Below are 20,332 nucleotides of genomic sequence, written 5' to 3'. Positions count from 1 at the left end.
ATCTCCATCTCATTTATAATAATATTATACCAAATAATACAATGAAATAAACAATATATATTTTCTAGAAATATTTTTTGCTCAATTGTAAAAAATTGGATAATTTTTAGGTTATGTTGGAATATAAATAATATTTTTTTAATCAATCAGAATTAAATAATAGCTTATAAAATTGCTAATAAAGTTACAAAACAAGATTTTTATTTAACTATTTTATAGAAGAGAATCTTTTTCATTAAGAAAAGGAAGGAAGATATGAATTTTTGCGATTTTATCATCAAAATGATCGATTTATTTCTTCTATAAAGTATTATATATATAGTTAGATGTTACATAAAATAAACAAAGCTTAAATCGAAGAAAATAGATTCAAGGTACTATTTATTCAGTCCATTTCAAACGATTCACGTAAAGAAAGCATATTAAATATGAATGAACGTAACAATCGGCTGAGATAAAAAGGAAACATCGGTAAAATTCAAAAAACAAAATTCAGTCACTTCGGTATTCAATTATTAATAATTATAAATAATAATTTGATTTCGTAATCATAGTATATGATACAAAGAACAATATTCGAATTGTCGATGATGAAAAGAATTCGATAGAAACTACAATCGTAACTTGTAAAGTCCGCGCGCTACAATTATCGAGCGTTGAATTTATCCGCAAAAAGGATATAATATGATTCTTCAACGTTGTTTGCATACTCCTCCACTAACATAAATATACGTAAATACCTTAAATGTTTCAAACGATTACCAAAAAGACAGCGAAATACTCACGTCCAATTTAAATATTTAAAAAGATACTTAAGATAGTAGTAGGTACACACAAATATCGCGAGAAATCAGCGAAATATTAAATATAGTCTTATCTTACAATAACAAAGAGACATTCCATTTTGTTCGCGAAGAAAGTTTGAAAAGTATTAATTTAATAACACTCGAACTATCTAAACGAAAAAAAAGAATTTCAAATTCATTAAATGAATCTTACAGTCTTACAAACGATTCGTTAAATTGGTACAAATAAATATGAAAATATCAGTTTAAGGATTGCAGAGAATGCATAAGTTCAGTTTCAAAAATTTCTCAGCAATTTTATAAATTTCCAAATTTATTATTCGCACATACCCACTATTATGCACAAGGGTCACTGTTCCAATATTTGGTAATTACAAAAACAATCATTAAACAATATCAAAGCCTAGTTCGTTAAATTACAAGTAATTATAGATGCGAGATAATATAAAACTAGAGTATATTAAGTAGTAATGACAAACATGTAATCAATTATTAAACAAGAAACTATAAAGCTATATGAAAGATAATTTTTTAAGTTTAGGTTTTTTAATTAATTTCCATTTTCAACTTTCCCAATTTCCTATTGTTTAAAATTTCTTTACATGATATGATAGGAAAGAAATAATATTTATTATTTCTTCCTTTCTTGTACATATCGATATATACAATTGCTTCATTACTAAAATTTTAAATGTTTATAATGAAATGATAAATTGTCTTAAATTTAATAAATTGAAATACAATTAATAAGAATTAGATAAATTTTTCAATTATTATAATGATATCCATCAACAAGACTTTCATGGCATTGAACTTACAACTTTTTTTATTTGTGTTTTCCTTACTCTATAAACATCTAGATTGTCATGTTTATAACAAGTTATCGCATAATCATACACGAACGATTTGAACTAGGCTTTCATGTAACAAATATATCATAAATATAAATTACAGCTATACGTTGAAAATTGTGAGAGCATTGTAAAATTGTCATACAACAATCAATATCAGTATATCTCAAAGGTAATACATATTTATACTATATAAATTTCTTCTTTTTTTTTAATTTATAGAATTTTCAGTATCTATCGATTGTTGATTAATTAATTCAATGCACTCACCTCGTATGGTGAAACAATTGCAAAGAAATAATATAGATAAGTCTTAGACAGTCTATCAAAACGTTCTAATAGTGACAGGAAGTAACAACAACTTCGTATTTAACCCTTTCAGCACCAAAAATTTTCTAATAGTGTGGAATTAGCAAAAAAAATGCCAAGTTGAACTGGTGATAAATGCAAAAAGGATGATGTGCTATGTATATGCATTGCATTATCATACATTTTAATACAAAACATATTTTTTATATGTATATATTTATATATATATTTATATATTTCTGTTTATGTATGGTGATATTGATATGAAGAAAGATATCAATATTTGATTCATAAGTTTTATTATTTACAAGCAGTGGTCTACAAAATGTAAATTTGGTGAACTTCCTTCCAAGAGAAAATCTTTTATTTTCATTATATTGAAAACTCGATTCGTAGGAAATAGCAGCAATTGCCAAAAAATGGCTAAATGTTCTTTTTTGGTTTTTTTCTAGTGGTACAAATTTCCATGTACCAATAACGTGTAATGAATGATAAACATACATAATTAAATAAATTAAAATAGACTGTATAGGATAATATGCCTGGCCAAAATTGATCTCTATGTTCATATTGATAAATCTTTTTTTAACTTGATAATAATAGCGTCAAATCTATGTGTAAATAATAAGTATTATGTAAATATGTAAGTATGTAAGTTAAGTATTATGTAAAATTGTATTACCAATTATCAATAAATCTCGTAGAACGTATTTGATTCATTCAAAACAATAACATACATAATGTTGTTTCGAAGTAGTAATTTCTAACGAAATCCAAGCGCTACTACTACCAAATTAAATGATTGAACTCAGGACTTATGATATTATTATATTATAAGAAGAATGCGATTTAACCTATACTGGCATTAAAAGGGTTAATTATTGTTGTGTCAGATAAATGTTTTCTTCTCTTTTTTTTTTATCAACAAATGAATATACTCTGTGCTGCATTTCGACATTAAAAATCTTTAACATCTTTAAACAAGACGATTAGCTAAAACGTTTTGATACAGATATGTGAAGATATCAAAATTCTTAGGATTAAGAAATATATCAAGGAATTTGTGAAAATAATGTAGCTGCAGGAACTCCAATTATATGTACGTCAGTTACACACACACGTATTGTAAGAAGTTCATAGTGTAAATTCGGATTATCACCAAGCAATTCAATCTCCCCCCCTTCTTTCTTTCTTATAATTCACTCTTAGTCAGCACTTGCATTATTTTCATCAGTATTTGTGCTCTTGAATGAGATTCTATAACTCAGTAATCCGTACGTTATTGGAAGTTTCATTATCCTTATGATCTCGAAACATATTAAAACGAAACGAGATAATCGAGGTCTGAAATCCCTTGGCAACGCGTAGTGTTTCACAAAGTTGCAGAATTTTACGAATCCGATCGATTCCAAGAGCCAAAAGGCTTTAGAGATGCGGAAGCTTTGAAATATTGAAGACTTACTGAAGCACAGAATATTTTGTAATTGTTGATTACTTAATTCCACAAATACCTGACACGATTTAATCACTTTGTACGCAAACGTTTCATGCTCCCACACATGCCTATTTAACAAATGTTTTTCAGTGTTATTAAATGTATGTTCAATGGAGGATCATTCACCATCCAAATATATTCTAAGCGCTTTCTCTTTACGCGCATTACAACGTGACGCGGAAGAAAGTGGTAAAGAAGGTGATACTTCTCGAATTGCGATTTCATCGTACTCTTCTTGGGTTAATGGATGTGAAGTTTCCCTGCTATCTCTGTTAGACATAAATTTTACGAATCAACTATTCTGACATCTCATTATAATCTTTTAGTGTATACCAGTATATAATTATTTCATACATACCTATATAAGAACACAGCACCATCTTCAACATTAAATTCAACAAGAGTTGTTAATCCAATCCAGTCTTCCTCATTCTCAATTCGTACAATAGGCATATGTACTGAACCTTTCCCTCTTATTATATTTATATGTTCTTCAGGTATATCCGATATTAAAGATAACTAAATCAAAATTCAATATGGTCATTTTATTGAATTCTATTACCAATTAGTTTTTTGTAACTAGGAAATGTACAAGATATCCAGTTCACTTACTTTTTTCATCATTTCTTTCAAGGTCGTTTCATCTAATACGATTTCTTGTGGTGGACCAACATGAAATTTTATAGGATACCAACGTCGGACAAAAACAATGACTTGATTGCTATTGGTAACTGGATCTTTATCAGGTAACTCTTGTACAATCATTTCAAATTGAGAATAATATTGAAAATCTTTAAACTTTTGATGATCTAAAAGTACTTTTGAAGGTAATACAAAACACTTTTCCCTTAATCGACATCTTTCGTATGGTATTTCTATATTATATCTTCTTTTCATTTCTACAAGAATCTCTTTTTTCGCCTGCCCAACAGTCATGTCTTCCGAGACTATCCATTCGAACAAAAATTTGCTCTGTAAAAAGTGTCGAAAAAAAAACATCATTTATAGTAAAAAATAAAGAATTTTTATAAAAGATCTTAATAATTTGCGTATTCGTACCTTAGCCGAATCAAGGAAAAACTGATGTAATTTTACTGTAAATTCACCATTACGTAAAGCCCGTCCTATTTCTATCCAAAGTTTCTCTCCATCTTCATAAGAAACAAGTTGACTAAGTAAACAGCTACATTCTGATTCACCACAATCATCAAAATAACGACAAATTTTAAAATATTCTGCAGGTACACCAACGTACGGCTCTAAGTTTTTCTTCAAAGTATTGAATATCATTCTTTTATCCACTAATACTTTCAAAACTGTGAACAAAATAATCATCATTAAATATCTTCCCTATGTATTTCCCTATATTTCAAATATTTTATGAAACAAGTTTAAGATACATACATTTCTCATTATGATTTGTATATGGGGTGGCTTTGAAATAATATTCTGAATCATCGATGATATTATCCCAGTTTTCAAGTCCAACTTGGTTTAACATTTTAATGGCGCGATTACTTGTACTCGATGGAAGATAAGGTAATTGAAAGTCTTCGTCTCCTGGAGCATCTCCAACTAAAGTTTTGTCACTATCACTGAGACTACTATCTTCGCTATTACTTTGTTCAGGAGTATGCCATTCCTCACCCTCTACCAATTGTGGGCTTGCATTTCTTACTGAAGTATCTTCAACAAGCTTTCCACTTTTTGAAGTCTCGTTGCATTTTGTACTAGCATCTCGATGTGGTTCAGCAACGCTTACTTTGGATGGACTATCAGTCACAGGTTTTTCTTTGTCTTTATTCACTTCGTCTAACATTGGAATATTTAATTCTTCCAATATTTCTGCATTCAACAAAATATGATATTATTATTTAACTATAATTTTAGGAAATATTATGTTAGTTTCATAATTAAATATAATAATCGTCTTACCTTTGTTTGAATTAGGAGGTAACTTTATACGTAATGTTATAATGTTTTCTAACTGCTCAGCAATGCCACATATTGTTGTTTCAAAGTAAGATTTGTTACACTCGACATCGGCATTCGTACATACAAAAACTTTAATTAAATTACAAAAGTCCGCAACTGCTAATATAGCGTCGTCATTCTGTACGAGTATAGCATCTGTTCCATGTTTTCGTAAAACTATTTTCATGTCGCCCGGATCCATATTAATAAATTTTCCTACTACCTGCTTATATTCTCTCACTGTTTGTGTAAATAAACCTCGTACATTTAATGGTCCTTCAATAAGCTTCTTTCTAGATACGTCGACAACGTACACTTTAGTTACAATACCTATCAAATAACAGAAAAACATTATTTTTCTTTCTACTAAAAAAAAAATATATATATATATATATATACATATGCGTAAATAAATACATACCACCTCGTAGGTGTGGCTCGAATTTTTGATCTTTATCACGTATTTCTAATAATAAACTATACCGATTCACTCGATTACCCCAAATACTTGCGAACGTTTCATTTTCTCTACCTTCGTAACTAGCCACGATTAACTCATTATTGTGATCATAAACAACTAAACGACATTGATTTAAGCTCACCATTCCTTCCAAGCAAAAATTCTTATAAACAATCTTTGTCGTTTGAGCCCATGTAACATTAGGCGAAAAGGAAAGTCTAAAATTCAGTTTCTTATCTTCTGTAGGATGTTGACAATATACTTTCACCTTAGGTGTTGCAAGATCTTTTTCACGACTCTCCCTGTCGTTATCTTCATTTTCTTTCATCTTTTTCAACAATTCCTGTATATGTTTTGGAAAATCTTGCACTTGTATGGGCAAAGCATTGCGAGCAGAATCAATTTGTCTATACATGAGCATGTACGCATTAGTACTACTATAAGCTCCAGTAAAATATGACCTGGTTGAACCACCACCATACGTTTTCTGAATATCGTCATGAGTTATCTGTAATATAATCACACATTTTAATACTCCGTTTTAAAAGTATTACAATATAAAATAAACATTTGCAAATACCTGTGTTACGCTTTGATCATTGAAACAAAACCATTCGTTTGTTCTAAAATCTTTTATATAAGCATAATAATGACCACCACTAGCACTACCGCTATGAATCATAATTGAGAACAATTCATAATTGTAAGGTCCTTTTGCTGCATTACTGCTACGATTTTTTTCATTTTCATGATTATGTACAGCACAATTCGACGTTGAAGGTCCATTACTCATATCTATACCTAAAAATAAACTACTTGAATAGGTATTAATTATGGAATGCATATAATTTATGGAATCAATATACCTTCATCATCATCTTGGTCATGATTTGTTGAATGATTACTACTAGGAAGACTGTTTTCACAGGGAGGACAATCATCATCTAATGTGCCGCTATCTGTTATAGAGTTATCGTCGCATTTCACTAAACTAATATTTTCATCAGTACTAGGAGATTCTTGATTTGGCATAGAAGCAATAAAAGAATTTAAATTTAATGTATCTGGAAAAGTAACCCTAAAATTAAAAGTTTAGTATGAAAGTATAAGACTGATAAAAAATGATTAACGAGAACAATTTATATGCACTCACTTATCATTAAGTTTTATTCTATGAAAGGTTTTGAAATCAAAATCGAATCGTTTAAGATGAAGTGTCAGAAGATAGGGAAATTTTGTGAATTTTAATCCTTTATGAGCATCACATTTTTTATTACATTTTTCGCAATGATACTGATTACTTCCTTCCAAAATTTCATGCTGAACAAATGCTCTTAAAGCTTCTTCCTATTACAAAAATAAATTTTTATATAAATTTAATTCATATATTAGAATATAACATTATATATACTTACCACACTTGTGTATGCCACATTACTACCAAAAGGTCTTACTGGTAATGGTATATCAAGAAAAGTGTCTTCTCTAGATTTTTCAGTACCACACTCAAGACATTTAACATAATCAATCATCTTTCCTAACAATATAAAAATCAAATTAGAAACTCATTTCTGATATATCTAGATGTTTCAGATATATATATATATATTTATCCAAATGGTGTATGTATATACATATATATATATACCTTCATAAAGTCTGTTTATTAAATCAGCTTGTTCCGTATTTTTAAATTTTTGTTCTAAAGCATCGAACATAACTCTACATAGTTCTTGAATGTCATGTTGTTGCCAAGCTTCTGTAGAATCCCAACCAAAACTTTTTGTTAGTGCTGTAGTCTCCACTGCTGATTTCGTTGATGTCTATAAACGTGGATATTTATTAAATATTTTGCAACAACCATACATTTATTAATCTTGTAAATATCTGTAGATAATATTAATACCTGTAAATTTAAAAATAATTTCTGTAGTTGATATGGAATACTATTAGCTTCATCTTTTTCTGATCCTTCTACATATTCCCAATTATACAATGCATTCCGAAACTCAGGAGTCATATATAAGGCTTGTAATAGACTATTTAAGTAACATGTCATTGCTTGATTGACTAAACCGACATAGCCTTTAAAAAATAAACAATTAATGATAATACACATCTTATTACAAAAATATAAAATAAATATTACATACTTGTTTCAGACTTAATAAGACTTTTGAAATCAACATTATTATCTTCACCCCACACTGATGAGTGATTAGGAGATGGTGGTGGAGGATTATATGCATTATATGCAGTCTGTTGGCGAAATTGCTTCTGCATCAAAATATCTGCTGGATCCATAACTACAAGTGTGTGCTTATGCTCAGTTGATGATTCCCGATCAAAGGAAAAATCCACACCAATTTCTGACATTGTTTTATCTTTCTTTTCTGATAAATCGATCTAATAGCAATAAAACAACTTTAACTTCTACATGAACAAAACATTAAACCATTGATAAACAACTAACAATAGAACAAAAAGAGATATAATTACTAACCAATTTTCCACCTGATACTAAATACAACTTAAAACTGTCTGGTTGTATTTGACACTGCTCTCCAATATAAACATAAAGATCCTCACCACGAGTAGATTCATGAAGCAGAAGTCTGTCAGTAGTAAAGATTTTATTTTTAACTCCGGGTAGATTGCACTGAATGAAACATATTTGACCAGCTCTACAAACCATGGTCTGTAATAAAAAATTAGATACAACATACAATATTTGAATGAAATTTCTGTCTAAAAATAATATATATTAGATATCAAAGAAGACACAATATAATACCTTATATAGATTCTAAAAAAATTATGTAATTTAATATCATTTTAGCTTACACAACATTAATTAGTATTTGTTCCTTAGAAAAGAAACAAATTACTTTTAAACAAATTATACATTAATTGAAATACTTCAATATGAGTAGCATGAAAATATTAAAATTCCAATAAATAAATTATACTTTACTTATATCGTTTTTAATATATATTAAGATTATTAATCAACAAAAAGACTAAATAAGTATTACCCTAAATGTATGTAAAATAAAGGAATAGTCGCTTTTAATTAACAAATATGATATTTAGAGATAATGTTACAAATGGATCAGTAATTTTCAGACAAATAAAATTGGCATTATGCCATACTAAAGGTAGAAAATGAGCGAGATCTACGCAACACAGTAAGATACTACTCTGCACAGTATGACACAGTAAGGAAAGCCTATAGAGCCTCCAGTTATATTTAGAATGTCTAAACGAAGACTTGGAAAATGGCTCTCTTCTCCGACATCAGAATTCTCCCCTCTTTCCCTCTTTCTTCCTCACTCTATTGCCACTTCCCTATTCTACACTTTTCTTTTTGTACAACTGCCAAATAAATGAAAGTGAGTTATATTAAGTTTAAAAAAAACTAGACTTAATTTCCTAATAGAAAATTAAAAAAAACAAAAATTACTTTTTATTACAAATACAAATGATAGTTTATGAACATAATGTGGTATAATAATTTTTTGTTAGTGTAATAAAATATAAAGAATAGTCTACAATTACAATGAATACAAGTCATTCTTGATATTTATAATATCTCTCAGCAGAGTTACATTCACTTTTAATACTTACTGGCAATATATATACGTAAGAGTCCAGTCCACGTATACTTCTTTATTGTTTCAATCTAAAAGATTTCAGAACAATATAAAATTACAATTAACATTCGATCGAACTCAACATTTCAAAAAAAAAGTTTTAAAAACTAACATTTTCAACTTGAGATATGTATATGTACAGATATATATCGTATTAAATTACATTTCACCAATAACTTCTTATTGTTACAGTCGCTGAAAGTAGCAATAAAAGTCACTTCTTCTTACATTTTTTGTAAACACAAACAAGATGACCATTCTTTTCTTTTATTCAAACCAACAAAACTAACGTTTTCTTTAACGAGGAATACGTGATCGAAATTTAATGTCCTAATCCTTAGCTAATCTCATACGAATAATGTGTTAAAACGTCGTCGTGTAACAGTACTTCATTTTCTCTTAATAAAAACAACACATACTGTAAACAAGTCACAATACGAAGAATCCACGAAATGCCAAGCACAGACAAATATTTTTCACACTTTTACCGGTGTTACTGTGTTGTGGAGCCAATTAGACGAGAAGATGACTGTGTTAGCGCGGTTGAAACGAAATGTTTATGCGATGAAAAAGCGATTGGCTAGACGAACGAAAATCGGCTGCGTAATAACTCAGGAGATCGGAATGCGCTCTCGTGCCAGTGGAACCGAGTTAAAACCCTCGGAGCCCGGACCTTCTGAAAACGCCGGAGACGGATCAAAAATGATCTAGTATATGCATCACTAAATTTTCTTATTCTTTGTCATTATTTTTGAAAAATATTTTTTTGCATTAGCTCAAATATGACTCAGTACATACATATATAAATTTAACACATATAAAAAAAAAAAAAAAAAAAAAGGAAAATAGGTTTTTAGCATAGGCTCGAATGTGACCCGGTATATATACATATATGTAAATTTTGTTATCTTTTCGTTATTATTTTCGAAAAGATAGGTTTTTAACGTCGGGTCAAAGTGATCCATCTTTAAGGGTTAGAACAAGAGTTTAAACGTACAAACGTTTTCATCACACGACGAACGAAACTATTGCCTGTCGATATGTATGACTGTTGGATTATATTAGTTAGCCTAAAAAGAAATGGAAACATTCAATTGATGCGACGCCAGTTTGTTAACTAACCCGACACTAATAAGAATAAACGTAATAAAAATCTTATAAAATGGTTTGCCAAATACTCTGCTCTTGTTTCATCTCAACTTTTTAAAATGACTTACTCTTGAATGACTCTCGCATTTCACATTCGTTAATCATTTTTAGGTTCTTTTATCATATGGATGAATAAACGATGTAGTTTTCTTGTATGTCGATAGAGAAATTTTTCGGTGTAATACTTGAACTCTTACCGAAATCACTAAGAGACATGTGCGACGTTCACTTTACGCCATATTTTCTACACAACACAAGTTTAGTGCTGCCATGTAATAATGCTATTATACCAGTCGAAAGCATTTAAGCATAGAAAAGATGTAATGCAGATAAAAGATTTGATGTATTTTTATAGAACTTTGTTTGAGGAGTCTGTAGCCCCCTTTGATATTTTTATGTTACTTTTAATACCACTAATAGTGATGTACAGTTATTTACGAAAGTATATTCGAACATTTAGAAACCTCTTATAAATTTAATATGTATTATATGTGTTATACGAATTAGTTTTAAATTTCATTAGCACTGTAGCGAAACTCGAGAATAATGATTATATTGGTAAAGTTTTAAAGAAATTTGAAAATGTATATATATATACTTGTATATATATAATTTATCCAACAAAACGAGGCAGTGAACGTAAACAAATCTTAATTGCTGCCACGAACATACAAACGTTTATACGATTGTGGTTGCTGCATTTAATTACAGCCGCAACAATCAAGTTTTCAAGTTCAGCAATCAAGTTCATTGGACAGATCATAAAAGTTTTATATGATACATTTTCTATTATAATCATGTTCAAATACTTTTGTCAGCAACTGTATTTCTAAAACGCTTTGAAACTCGTTGAATTGAGATCATAGATATATAAAGATAGAGTACCTAGTGAGTTGAAAAAGCAATATAGGAATAGAAAGAGAACATTGCATAAAGACCCTTTGTGTTCTCTCTCAGAGTCCAAAGAAAAAATGTCCTCTCTGTAAACATTTAATTATGGTGATTATTATAAGATCCACTAGAAATAAAGGTGTTGAAATTTGAATAATTTTTGGAACGTATATGGAATTGTTGAGCGATCGTAGCGCTGCTGGTATTGTAGCAATATCAATGCGTATCAGTCTATGATATATCTGCGATGGTGTACAAGTCGCCATAGAACTCGTAAAATTGCTTGAAGTACTCGATGAATTTCGGGTAAGATAACTTGTTAATTTTTGTCAATATAATCATTATCGAAACCAGGGTTTGATGCATTATTAAAAAGCCGAAATGGTATTTACAAGAAGTATTTCTCTCTTGCAAACATGGTTCTGAATGACCTTTTTATGAATATCATAGGACCGAACCGACAAAATTTTTTTTTTATACATACAGAATGAAATATTCATTGATAATACAGAAATATCGTATATGAAATTCTTCGTTGAATGACCGAGAGATTCGTACCGTTGAAGATTATTTCTATGCCGGATTATAGCATCAAAATTTAAATGCCGATTTATATATGAAATTGACAGTTCGTGATAGTTGAAATTAAAAGAACTTTATCCTTTTTGTATTTCTTCTTCTGTATCTTCTTCTGAGATGTTATGCTCTTACTGTTACAGGTATTCCAAAATTTCTTCTGCTTCTAATGAAGCCAGTTTTACATAACAAATGACAGATGGATGAAATTAGGTTTTATAAAGTCACTTCTACTTCCACTATATGATCAGACAATTAGGATAAGTATCATTTGTCCATACCGGAATACCAACTACCATCAAGATGAACATTAATTCAATAGGCATAGCTGATCTGTTTAATTTATTGGAATCCAACAAACTTGCGGAGGTAGAAGAAATAAAAAAAGTATTCCATGAACTTTTTTTATCTAGTAAGTAAGATTATGAATTGAAAGATATCTAATAATCTTGCCTTTTGTTTTTCATGACTTCTTAAATTTTTCAGCAAAAGACAATTGGTTGGTAAATGGTCTTTTTGATTATTATCTGTCCACAAATTCCTTAAGAGCTGTTGAGGTATTAGCTGGTGTTCGTGATCCACATGACAAGCATCTCTTAGATCGTTTGTCGGAAGCTCTTTCCAAATCTGGAAGTAGCAGCCAAAGAATTCAAACCCTTACTTTGTTAGGTCATATTGCCCGTCGTCAGCCAACTTGGTTATACAAGCTTGCCAGTCATACTTTATTTCGAGATTTACTTAGGTTACTTAAGGTAGAATTCAATTTTTCCAAAATAACTAAAGAATATATTGAATTGATGATACCTCTCTAGTTAATTTGTTTTTAGATGGAAGCAGATACATTATCTCTTATGAGTGCGCTTCTTCTCTTGGTGATGTTATTACCGATGTTACCTGCTGCTTTAGGGCCATACCTCACAGAAATTTTTGAAGTATTTGGTCGATTGGCCTCTTATTATTATCATCAGTTATCATCTGTGTTTTCATCTCCTATGCGTTTTACTTCAACAACAATAACAGGGACAATAGATAAGAATCATTTATATTTATTACATTTGCAAGTAAGTATTAGTATTTATTTATAAAAGTAAGGAAGGTTTATTGATGTTTCTTGAATTTCTTGTAGGTGGGACTATATAATTTATTTCACAGATTATATGCCATGTATCCTTGCAACTTCATTTCATATTTGAGACAACAACAACAAGATCAACCTGCTACTTTTATCCATACAATTAGACCAATGCTAGATTCTGTGCGCATGCACCCTTTACTTGTTACTGCATCTAAAGATACAGAGATTTCTGCTGCTAGGTAGATATATTTCGTATTATGAAAGTAGTTGTAATTCAGAGAAAGGATTTTATATTTATCGTTCGTCCATTATTTTTAGATGGAAAAAGATGGAGCATCATGATGTTATAGCAGAATGCGGTCGTTTTACATTAGATAAATGTCGAGAAGAAGTATTTCGTACTACGAATTCACGTTCTACGCCACCTTTAGGTTTGTGAGTTTTATTATAACATATAACTATGAATATACAAATATTTACAGTATCGGTACATGTTCTAGATTACTCTTCTATATGTACTCCAATAAACATTAGTGGAGGGATAGCGCCATCAGAAATCAGTAATGGTGAAGATGATACGTTTTGGTCGCCGAGTATGACAGTGCCGCCACATAGTCCGCAATTTCCAGTTACATCTCATGAACAACGGTCTACTCCTTCAACACCTAATAATAACAGAAGCGGTACGTCTCCACCGGAAGCTGCAGTCGAAGCCACTCCAGAAACAACTCCTGTTAAGGTATACTTTAGAACTTCCGAGAATGAACAAACTAAATCGGGTAATATTTAAAATTGTATACATAGGATTTACGAAAGATGCCGAAACCTACTGGTTCTTGCGCAGTTCGTGCTCTTACTGGATTTGGTAATGGCACAGTAGGATCAAGTTCACGACCATCCACACCAATCCCTTTAAATCCGTCTGTATCTGGCTCCATAATTGGTAGTGGGGATACAAATAATGCACATGGAATTTTTTCGCACAAGCTGAGTAAAATTATCGCAGATAGACAAGCCATTAGTCAAACCAAGTCATCTATCAACGTTGATGAAGATGGAAGATTCCCAGAAATGAACACAAATCAAAATGGAAAAAACGATTCTTGGCAAGAAGATCAAGAGGTTCTGTATTTTATGTACTTTTGTATGTAAGAATATTGTGCATTAATGAATATTGGTGCGATATGTTTATACAAAATTGCATTGTGTAGGTTTTAGAAATTGTAAGCTCTCAAACTACTGGAAAATTTGAAAGTTCAAAATTAGTCGAACAACAAGAACACCATAATGAAAAAATGCAAAATGCTTTTGCAGATTTGTCTCAAAAGGTTTATCAGCTACGTTTGTATTCTCAAAGCCAAGCTTCAACACAACATTTAAATTTGAATTCTCTTTACAAAGTAAGATATGCAATATTTGTTGCAGACAAAAATTTTAATATGATAAAAATATATATGGATTTACAGATTCGAGAAAGCAGATCTTGCCCCGATATCAAAGTTCATAAAAAACTGGAAGATACAGCAACCCAAACATCCGATTTACTTCCATATGAAGATTTATTGCTAGGAATTTTGGAACAAAAGACACAAATGAATTTACAAAAACGTTCTGTACAAGATACCGAATTTAGATTATCACCAACTGCAATGCTTGATCGATATGTTGAAACTTGCACGCACGGTAGTAATTATTCTGGCGAAAAAATGAGTTAGTAAAAAGTAAAGTTTAATAATAAGTTTTATTGTAAATCAACAGAATTGTGAATTAAGTATTTTTTCTTCGAAGGGACAAATGCAATTAAGCAGAAACAAAGAAAAGAAAATGGTGGGGAAGATGAAGTAGCAGAAGAAGATACTTTCGATGTCGAATGTGCGAGTCAGTTGTTACAGCTTATGCAAATGCAACTACAGTTCGAACGGCAACGTAGAGAAGTACATGCCGAACGTAATCGACGGCTTCTTGGCAAACTGAGGGATTCGCGTGCGTTAGAAGAACATAATTATGCTTTGGTCAGTTGACATTATTTGTTCAAAGTAAGGTTCGGTAATATTTTTAATTCTTTCTATTGTTAAATACGAAATTCTTATCACGTAGACTGATCGTTTAAAAATAATGGAAAAAGAAGTAGAGAGTTTAAAAGCTGAACTAGAACGTAACAAGAGAGAAGCTTGCCAAGCTGAAGATCAATACAAAGATGCATTACACCACTGGCAGACTAAGGTAATGTCTATGAAAATTCTACTGATTGTATTGTTAGTAGAAATTTGTATAGTAATGTGAGTAATAACGTACAGTGTATAGAAGAACAACGACAGAATCAAATACTGAAGGATCGTCTCGAATCTGTAGAAGTCAAACTAAAGAATGAACAAAAAAAGGTAGCAGATTGTGAACAGCGGATTCAGTCTACAGAGGCCTCCCTGTTCGATGCAGGTCATCAACTAAGAGTAGCTTTAAAAGCTGCAAATCGCAGTAAAGAGCTAGAACGTACTCTTGATACTGTACAGAAGAAATTTCTTTTACTTGCAGAGGTATTATTAAAAATTATATATATCTTTACATGATATATTAAATTTATTTTTATATATCTATAGGCACAAACAAAATTACAAGAAAGTACAGGGGGTCTTTCACCAATGACAAAACAAGAAGTAACACAAATACAAAAGTCATACGCAGAAGAATTAACTAGTAAGCAGATTTCAATTATTCACAAATATAAGAACATATTTGAAACAAATAATTTAAAATATAAATTGGTGTTCGCATAGATTTACGACGACAGTTGGAATCGCGAATATCTCTTGTAGAAGCTTTGAAAATACGTTTAACTGAACTAGAAAACAAAGAAGCACGAAAAGAAGCGCAACTTGTAGAACTGCAACGGCTTTTACAAGAAACAAAAGATCAACACGAAGCTGAATTGGAAGCCGTCGAGTCAAAATATAAAGCACAAGCTGAAATAAACCTTCTTCTCGAAGGCCGTATACTTGAACTTCATGGAACATTAGAAGCAGCAACTTGTAGTAATACTACTGTAAACAATCTAGCTTCTTCAGCATCGCCTAAAGAAAGATCACCTCCATTGTCGGCTAGTTTAGCCTCTTCCAGTGAGGGAAGTCTTGCCTTTATTCATTCAGGTACTGGAATTATAATGAATGACTGCTGTGATACCGCAGGCGAAATTCCTAATCTTCAAGCTATCGTCGAACCTGTGCCAAGCCAGGCTACTTCACCATCTCGTCAAAATCAGCAAAGACGGAATCCTAAACAAGACTAACGCTACGCAAATTTGACCACCGAGTCTTTTCGTATGCAGCTATTCCGTTCTGCACGCGTGCAACTGTTATCCAATGACGTGGTATTAAATCAGAAGAAAGTTATTTATAGCTTTTTATCGACATATTATGCGGAATTCATAAAAATATTATTATCGCGTGATTTCGATAAATAATTGAAAATATACTGGTAATTAATAAAATTACTAGCATGATATAATTTCACTCTTAAGAAATGAATTCGCAATGAATAAATGGTTGAGATATTTTGTGAGCAATTTTATATGTCTCAACTAAACACATCCTTGTATTACTTCCCTTCAATATCTGTTTGATGTATATGATGATACATGTTCTATTTATCATTTTTATTTATAAATTTTATCAGCGCATTTAAAAAAAAATGTTACTTCAGTCTAAGAAAAATGAATATATTACAGAACATGATACAATTTACAACTACAGTATAATACTGAATAATCAATATTTGTCTAAAAAAATGAGTCACGAATGTGTTAAGAATTGAACTGTCCGATAATTATAAGAAAAGTATATTTTTTACTACATTCAATCGAAATCATCATATCAAAATAAACAAACAATGTATATACCGAATTTCTAAAAAGAACACTGTCGTTTGCCTTTTACTAATAAGTTTCTAATTCGCGACTCATGGACATAAAAATAGCATCATCTGGATTAGCGTAATTTACCAAATCTGGAAAAGATCAACAAAGAAAAGATATTTTTCTTCAATTGAAACAAATTTCTTAAGTATTTAAAATTATTTTTATCAGTTATTTATGTATCCACATAATCGTTACTCACGATTATGACCCAAATGTACCGCCGATGTTTTAAATTTTCGTAAAAACAATTGAATCAACCAGAAGCAAGATAGCCACAATAACGCTCCTACTGAAAATGCTCTTAACGCTATAACACCGCCATATGTGTTTATTAACCATCCACATATTAAACTGCCACTTGATACTCCTGAAAAATAATTATGACCATACAAAAAATAATTATTTAAAATCATTAATTTTTATAATTAATTTCCTACTACTTACCAATTCCTTCAAATATAGCACCAATAAATCCTTGTATAGTAGCTTTAGTACCAGGTGGTGTTACCTTATCACCATATGACACCATTGTTGGCCAACAAAGACCTAAGGTAGGTCCATGAAGTATTTCAATAACTAAAAACCACCATGGGTTTGATACAGTACTGTATGCCATAAACCTGAAAAAATAGTACAATTAGTAATATGAAGCTACATTATATATTTACAAGAAATTTCATTATTTACCTAATTGCATATATCAATAATACTAAACTCATAACATTCACGTGACCTAATCTTTGTAAAACATTTCCTGAGATAAAATTAAATGGTAGTTCTCCTAGAAAACACTGTACACCAGTCAAAAGCCCTTGTAAAGTTTTCAGCCGTGTTATTTGTGAACTACTGGCTAGGTCTTCAATATACCAAAATAGAAAATTCCACACTACGCTAGTACACATTCCAGCACCTATGCACCACCATCCAAATGACAACACATTACCCTCCCTAAGGATAGTGAATAGTTCCCATAATATTGAAGGTTCATCCTCAGAGTGTTCTGGATTTTTCTGTAATGATACTGCTTTCTCCCATTACCTGGCAATTTTTTTATTCTTTTGATAAGTAAGAAGTATCAAACTTCTGTACTATCTACATTTTTCTTTACTCATAATATTATATACGATAAAAGAATTTTACCTTCCTTAAAGTTGCAGATACAATAATATCAAAAATCATAATGACCAGCATGATATAAAATATACAAGTATAATCTTTCTGAATCTTTCCTTCGCTAAATAAGTCTACCAAATATCCTGCACTTATTCCAAATATGCCAAAACCAATGCTGCCCCACATCTTTTGTTTTCCATATTCCTTTCTTCTCTCATTTCCTGTAACATATCAGTATGAAAAGCATACTAGATATTTAATTAACATATATAGTACTAACCAAGGAGATTAAAGCATATAGCATCAGCTATGCTAACTACAACTGCCATTCCAATCCAACTTATTATAGTTGCCCACAGAAATGAATGAAACTGGTATGTTGAATTTTCTGTGGAACTCTGAGGCACATCAACTTCATGCAACAATTGATTAAAGGTTGGATTATCATGACATGTAGCTAGGCACGATGTTTTTACATAATTGTCACAAAATGGTTCATGTGGTATATTATCTGAGAATTTGGCAGTAGAAATACGCACATACATGCATCTTTTTAGCTGTAAAATAAAGAGTTTAGCTGTTTATCTTTAAATATAGGAAATATGCAAAATATCTTACATAAATGTTATGATATATGTCAAATGTTATGGTAGAATTAAATGTATCATTATTTAAAATAGAGCTTGAATTTGTTAAGTCACAGAATTGAGGTACTTTCCAATTTGAGCACATTTCATGATAAAGTTCTTTCGAGGCTTTGCACGATATCTAAAAACAAAACACACAAAATATAAATTAAACACATCTAATATAGTAGGAAAATAAGATAAAAAGACATCATACCTGACATGATACATTTAAGTGGTTGATCTTTGTTATCGTATCATTTTTAATTCTATCAGGAAATCCATTTTTTGAACACATTTCTATAGTTGCCATTTTATTACAAGTAAGTTCAACATGTGCCCTATTGTCTATTTCAGGTATAAAATATATTGAAAACAAGGCTATCGCAACTACAACTTGAAATATTAAAAACACTATCTTATGAATTTTGAATTTGTCAGCTAATGCTCCAAATAAAGGTTTCGCTACTAAACCAGAAATTGGTAATATCGTGTATATTGTGCCAGTTAAGAAAGGAGAGAAGCCTAACTGTTTTGCTATTGTTGGTAAGAATGGTACTATTGGTCCAGTAGCTGAAAAATAAAAAATACAATTACATATATATATTGTATTATGTACATAATATTCTATAAGATGTGATATTTAATCTGTAATATAATCTATTTACCTGCATTAAATAAAAAATAATGTGTCTTTATTGGTAATAATTCCTTATTTATGCTTTCCATCATTTTGGAAGTACTTACGCCATGCAATAAATTAAAAATAGAAATTACAATCTGCAAACGATTTAAAAAATTATTTTAATTCATTAACATTATGACACATGGATTGATATTAATTAATGCCAATTTCATCAGGTTTTATCAACTGTGTTTTAATTCAAATGTTTAATTTAGAAATTTGAGAAATTTCACGAGAATGTTTTTAGAGTTTAGATATTAGCATAACTATTGAAAAATATGTCTGTTATTAATGAAACATACACTGATACTAAATTTTAACTTCACGTAACAGTTTACTATAACGACTTTTCATATTATTTTAGAACCAATCTAGATTTTTCTACAAGTGCACTTTGCCCTGTAGCATATCGCCATTTTATGAAAACGTAAATTTTATTTGCTGCATGTGCAATTTTCGTTATCAAAATCATGAAATGTAGATATGAGGAGGTGGAACTCGTGGGTATCATATTTGCATTCCTCAAGCGCTATTATGTTTCATTATCTGTATATTTTTGGAGGATATGTTTCTATAATTACAATCTTATTGTTACCAACTTGGTACGTTATGGTTGTAAAAAATTTTCTCTCTGGTCGCAATTAACTTTTCCTTAATATCCTTTGTCGTATATTTTCTATAATTGTGTATTTAAATATTTGTATAAATGTTTCTATAATTTATCGTAGATTTCGATGTGTTATAGCATGAATTAATCAC

General features: G+C 30.4%; 3 protein-coding genes across 14 annotated transcripts; 1 reads left to right on the top strand and 2 right to left on the bottom strand.

Moving 5' to 3' along the window:
• Positions 1-364: 364 nt before the first annotated feature.
• Positions 365-11,023, bottom strand: LOC132916600 (ubiquitin carboxyl-terminal hydrolase 47). Of its 10 annotated transcripts, none has more exons than XM_060976726.1 (17): positions 10,895-10,987; positions 9,523-9,577; positions 8,399-8,593; positions 8,049-8,301; positions 7,802-7,980; positions 7,544-7,718; positions 7,311-7,432; positions 7,049-7,242; positions 6,762-6,973; positions 6,476-6,696; positions 5,857-6,403; positions 5,397-5,765; positions 4,866-5,306; positions 4,521-4,777; positions 4,074-4,433; positions 3,820-3,980; positions 365-3,730 (listed from the first exon to the last, which is right to left on the bottom strand). In XM_060976726.1, exons 3-17 carry the CDS (start codon positions 8,588-8,590, stop codon positions 3,580-3,582), a joined length of 3,834 nt encoding a protein of 1,277 aa, XP_060832709.1. In that variant the 5' UTR covers positions 8,591-8,593; positions 9,523-9,577; positions 10,895-10,987; the 3' UTR covers positions 365-3,579. The 10 variants fall into 10 exon arrangements, with proteins under 10 accessions (XP_060832709.1, XP_060832711.1, XP_060832716.1 ...); XM_060976728.1 differs by lacking the exon at positions 10,895-10,987 and adding an exon at positions 10,766-10,891; XM_060976733.1 differs by lacking the exon at positions 10,895-10,987 and adding an exon at positions 9,661-10,216 and having other exon boundaries at positions 6,476-6,690.
• A 740-nt stretch (positions 11,024-11,763) lies between these two features.
• On the top strand, positions 11,764-16,798 carry LOC132916601 (hamartin). 2 transcript variants are annotated; one of them, XM_060976737.1, is made up of 15 exons: positions 11,764-11,894; positions 12,308-12,576; positions 12,651-12,916; positions 12,992-13,225; positions 13,291-13,478; positions 13,558-13,670; positions 13,740-13,978; positions 14,044-14,383; positions 14,554-14,639; positions 14,706-14,949; positions 15,028-15,251; positions 15,337-15,462; positions 15,537-15,773; positions 15,837-15,933; positions 16,014-16,798. In XM_060976737.1, the coding sequence occupies exons 2-15, from the start codon at positions 12,468-12,470 to the stop codon at positions 16,520-16,522; spliced, it is 3,012 nt and encodes a 1,003-aa protein (XP_060832720.1). In that variant the 5' UTR covers positions 11,764-11,894; positions 12,308-12,467; the 3' UTR covers positions 16,523-16,798. The 2 variants fall into 2 exon arrangements, with proteins under 2 accessions (XP_060832720.1, XP_060832718.1); XM_060976735.1 differs by having other exon boundaries at positions 11,765-11,894; positions 14,044-14,361; positions 14,451-14,639.
• Positions 16,799-16,930: 132 nt separating this feature from the next.
• On the bottom strand, positions 16,931-20,321 carry LOC132916603 (major facilitator superfamily domain-containing protein 6). Of its 2 annotated transcripts, none has more exons than XM_060976741.1 (10): positions 20,173-20,321; positions 19,557-19,668; positions 19,106-19,461; positions 18,881-19,030; positions 18,543-18,819; positions 18,290-18,483; positions 17,837-18,159; positions 17,594-17,769; positions 17,349-17,516; positions 16,931-17,238 (listed from the first exon to the last, which is right to left on the bottom strand). In XM_060976741.1, the coding sequence occupies exons 2-10, from the start codon at positions 19,618-19,620 to the stop codon at positions 17,168-17,170; spliced, it is 1,779 nt and encodes a 592-aa protein (XP_060832724.1). In that variant the 5' UTR covers positions 19,621-19,668; positions 20,173-20,321; the 3' UTR covers positions 16,931-17,167. The 2 variants fall into 2 exon arrangements, with proteins under 2 accessions (XP_060832724.1, XP_060832723.1); XM_060976740.1 differs by having other exon boundaries at positions 19,876-20,305.
• Positions 20,322-20,332: the final 11 nt, after the last annotated feature.

The sequence above is a fragment of the Bombus pascuorum genome, chromosome 2 (assembly GCF_905332965.1).
Source record: "Bombus pascuorum chromosome 2, iyBomPasc1.1, whole genome shotgun sequence".
In the NCBI taxonomy this organism is placed as follows: Eukaryota; Metazoa; Arthropoda; class Insecta; order Hymenoptera; family Apidae; genus Bombus; species Bombus pascuorum.
Note: the sequence above shows the minus strand (reverse complement) of the source record. Positions and strands in the feature narration are given on the sequence as shown.

Bases quoted from the DNA above. Each gene is read 5' to 3' on its own strand.
- LOC132916603 (XM_060976741.1), bottom strand. From the start codon at position 19,620: ATGATGGAAAGCATAAATAAGGAATTATTACCAATAAAGACACATTAT. The intron at 19,462-19,556 runs GTAAATAGATTA...TTTATTTTTCAG, and splicing joins TTATTTTTTATTTAATGCAG to CTACTGGACCAATAGTACCA. The intron at 17,517-17,593 runs GTAAGTAGTAGG...ATTATTTTTCAG, and splicing joins TGCTATATTTGAAGGAATTG to GAGTATCAAGTGGCAGTTTA.
- LOC132916600 (XM_060976725.1), bottom strand. From the start codon at position 8,590: ATGGTTTGTAGAGCTGGTCAAATATGTTTCATTCAGTGCAATCTACCC. The intron at 8,302-8,398 runs GTTAGTAATTAT...TATTGCTATTAG, and splicing joins TAGTATCAGGTGGAAAATTG to ATCGATTTATCAGAAAAGAA. The intron at 6,404-6,475 runs GTATTTGCAAAT...ATTATATTACAG, and splicing joins ATGATCAAAGCGTAACACAG to ATAACTCATGACGATATTCA.
- LOC132916601 (XM_060976735.1), top strand. From the start codon at position 12,468: ATGAACATTAATTCAATAGGCATAGCTGATCTGTTTAATTTATTGGAA. The intron at 13,226-13,290 runs GTAAGTATTAGT...AATTTCTTGTAG, and splicing joins TATATTTATTACATTTGCAA to GTGGGACTATATAATTTATT. The intron at 13,479-13,557 runs GTAGATATATTT...CATTATTTTTAG, and splicing joins ACAGAGATTTCTGCTGCTAG to ATGGAAAAAGATGGAGCATC.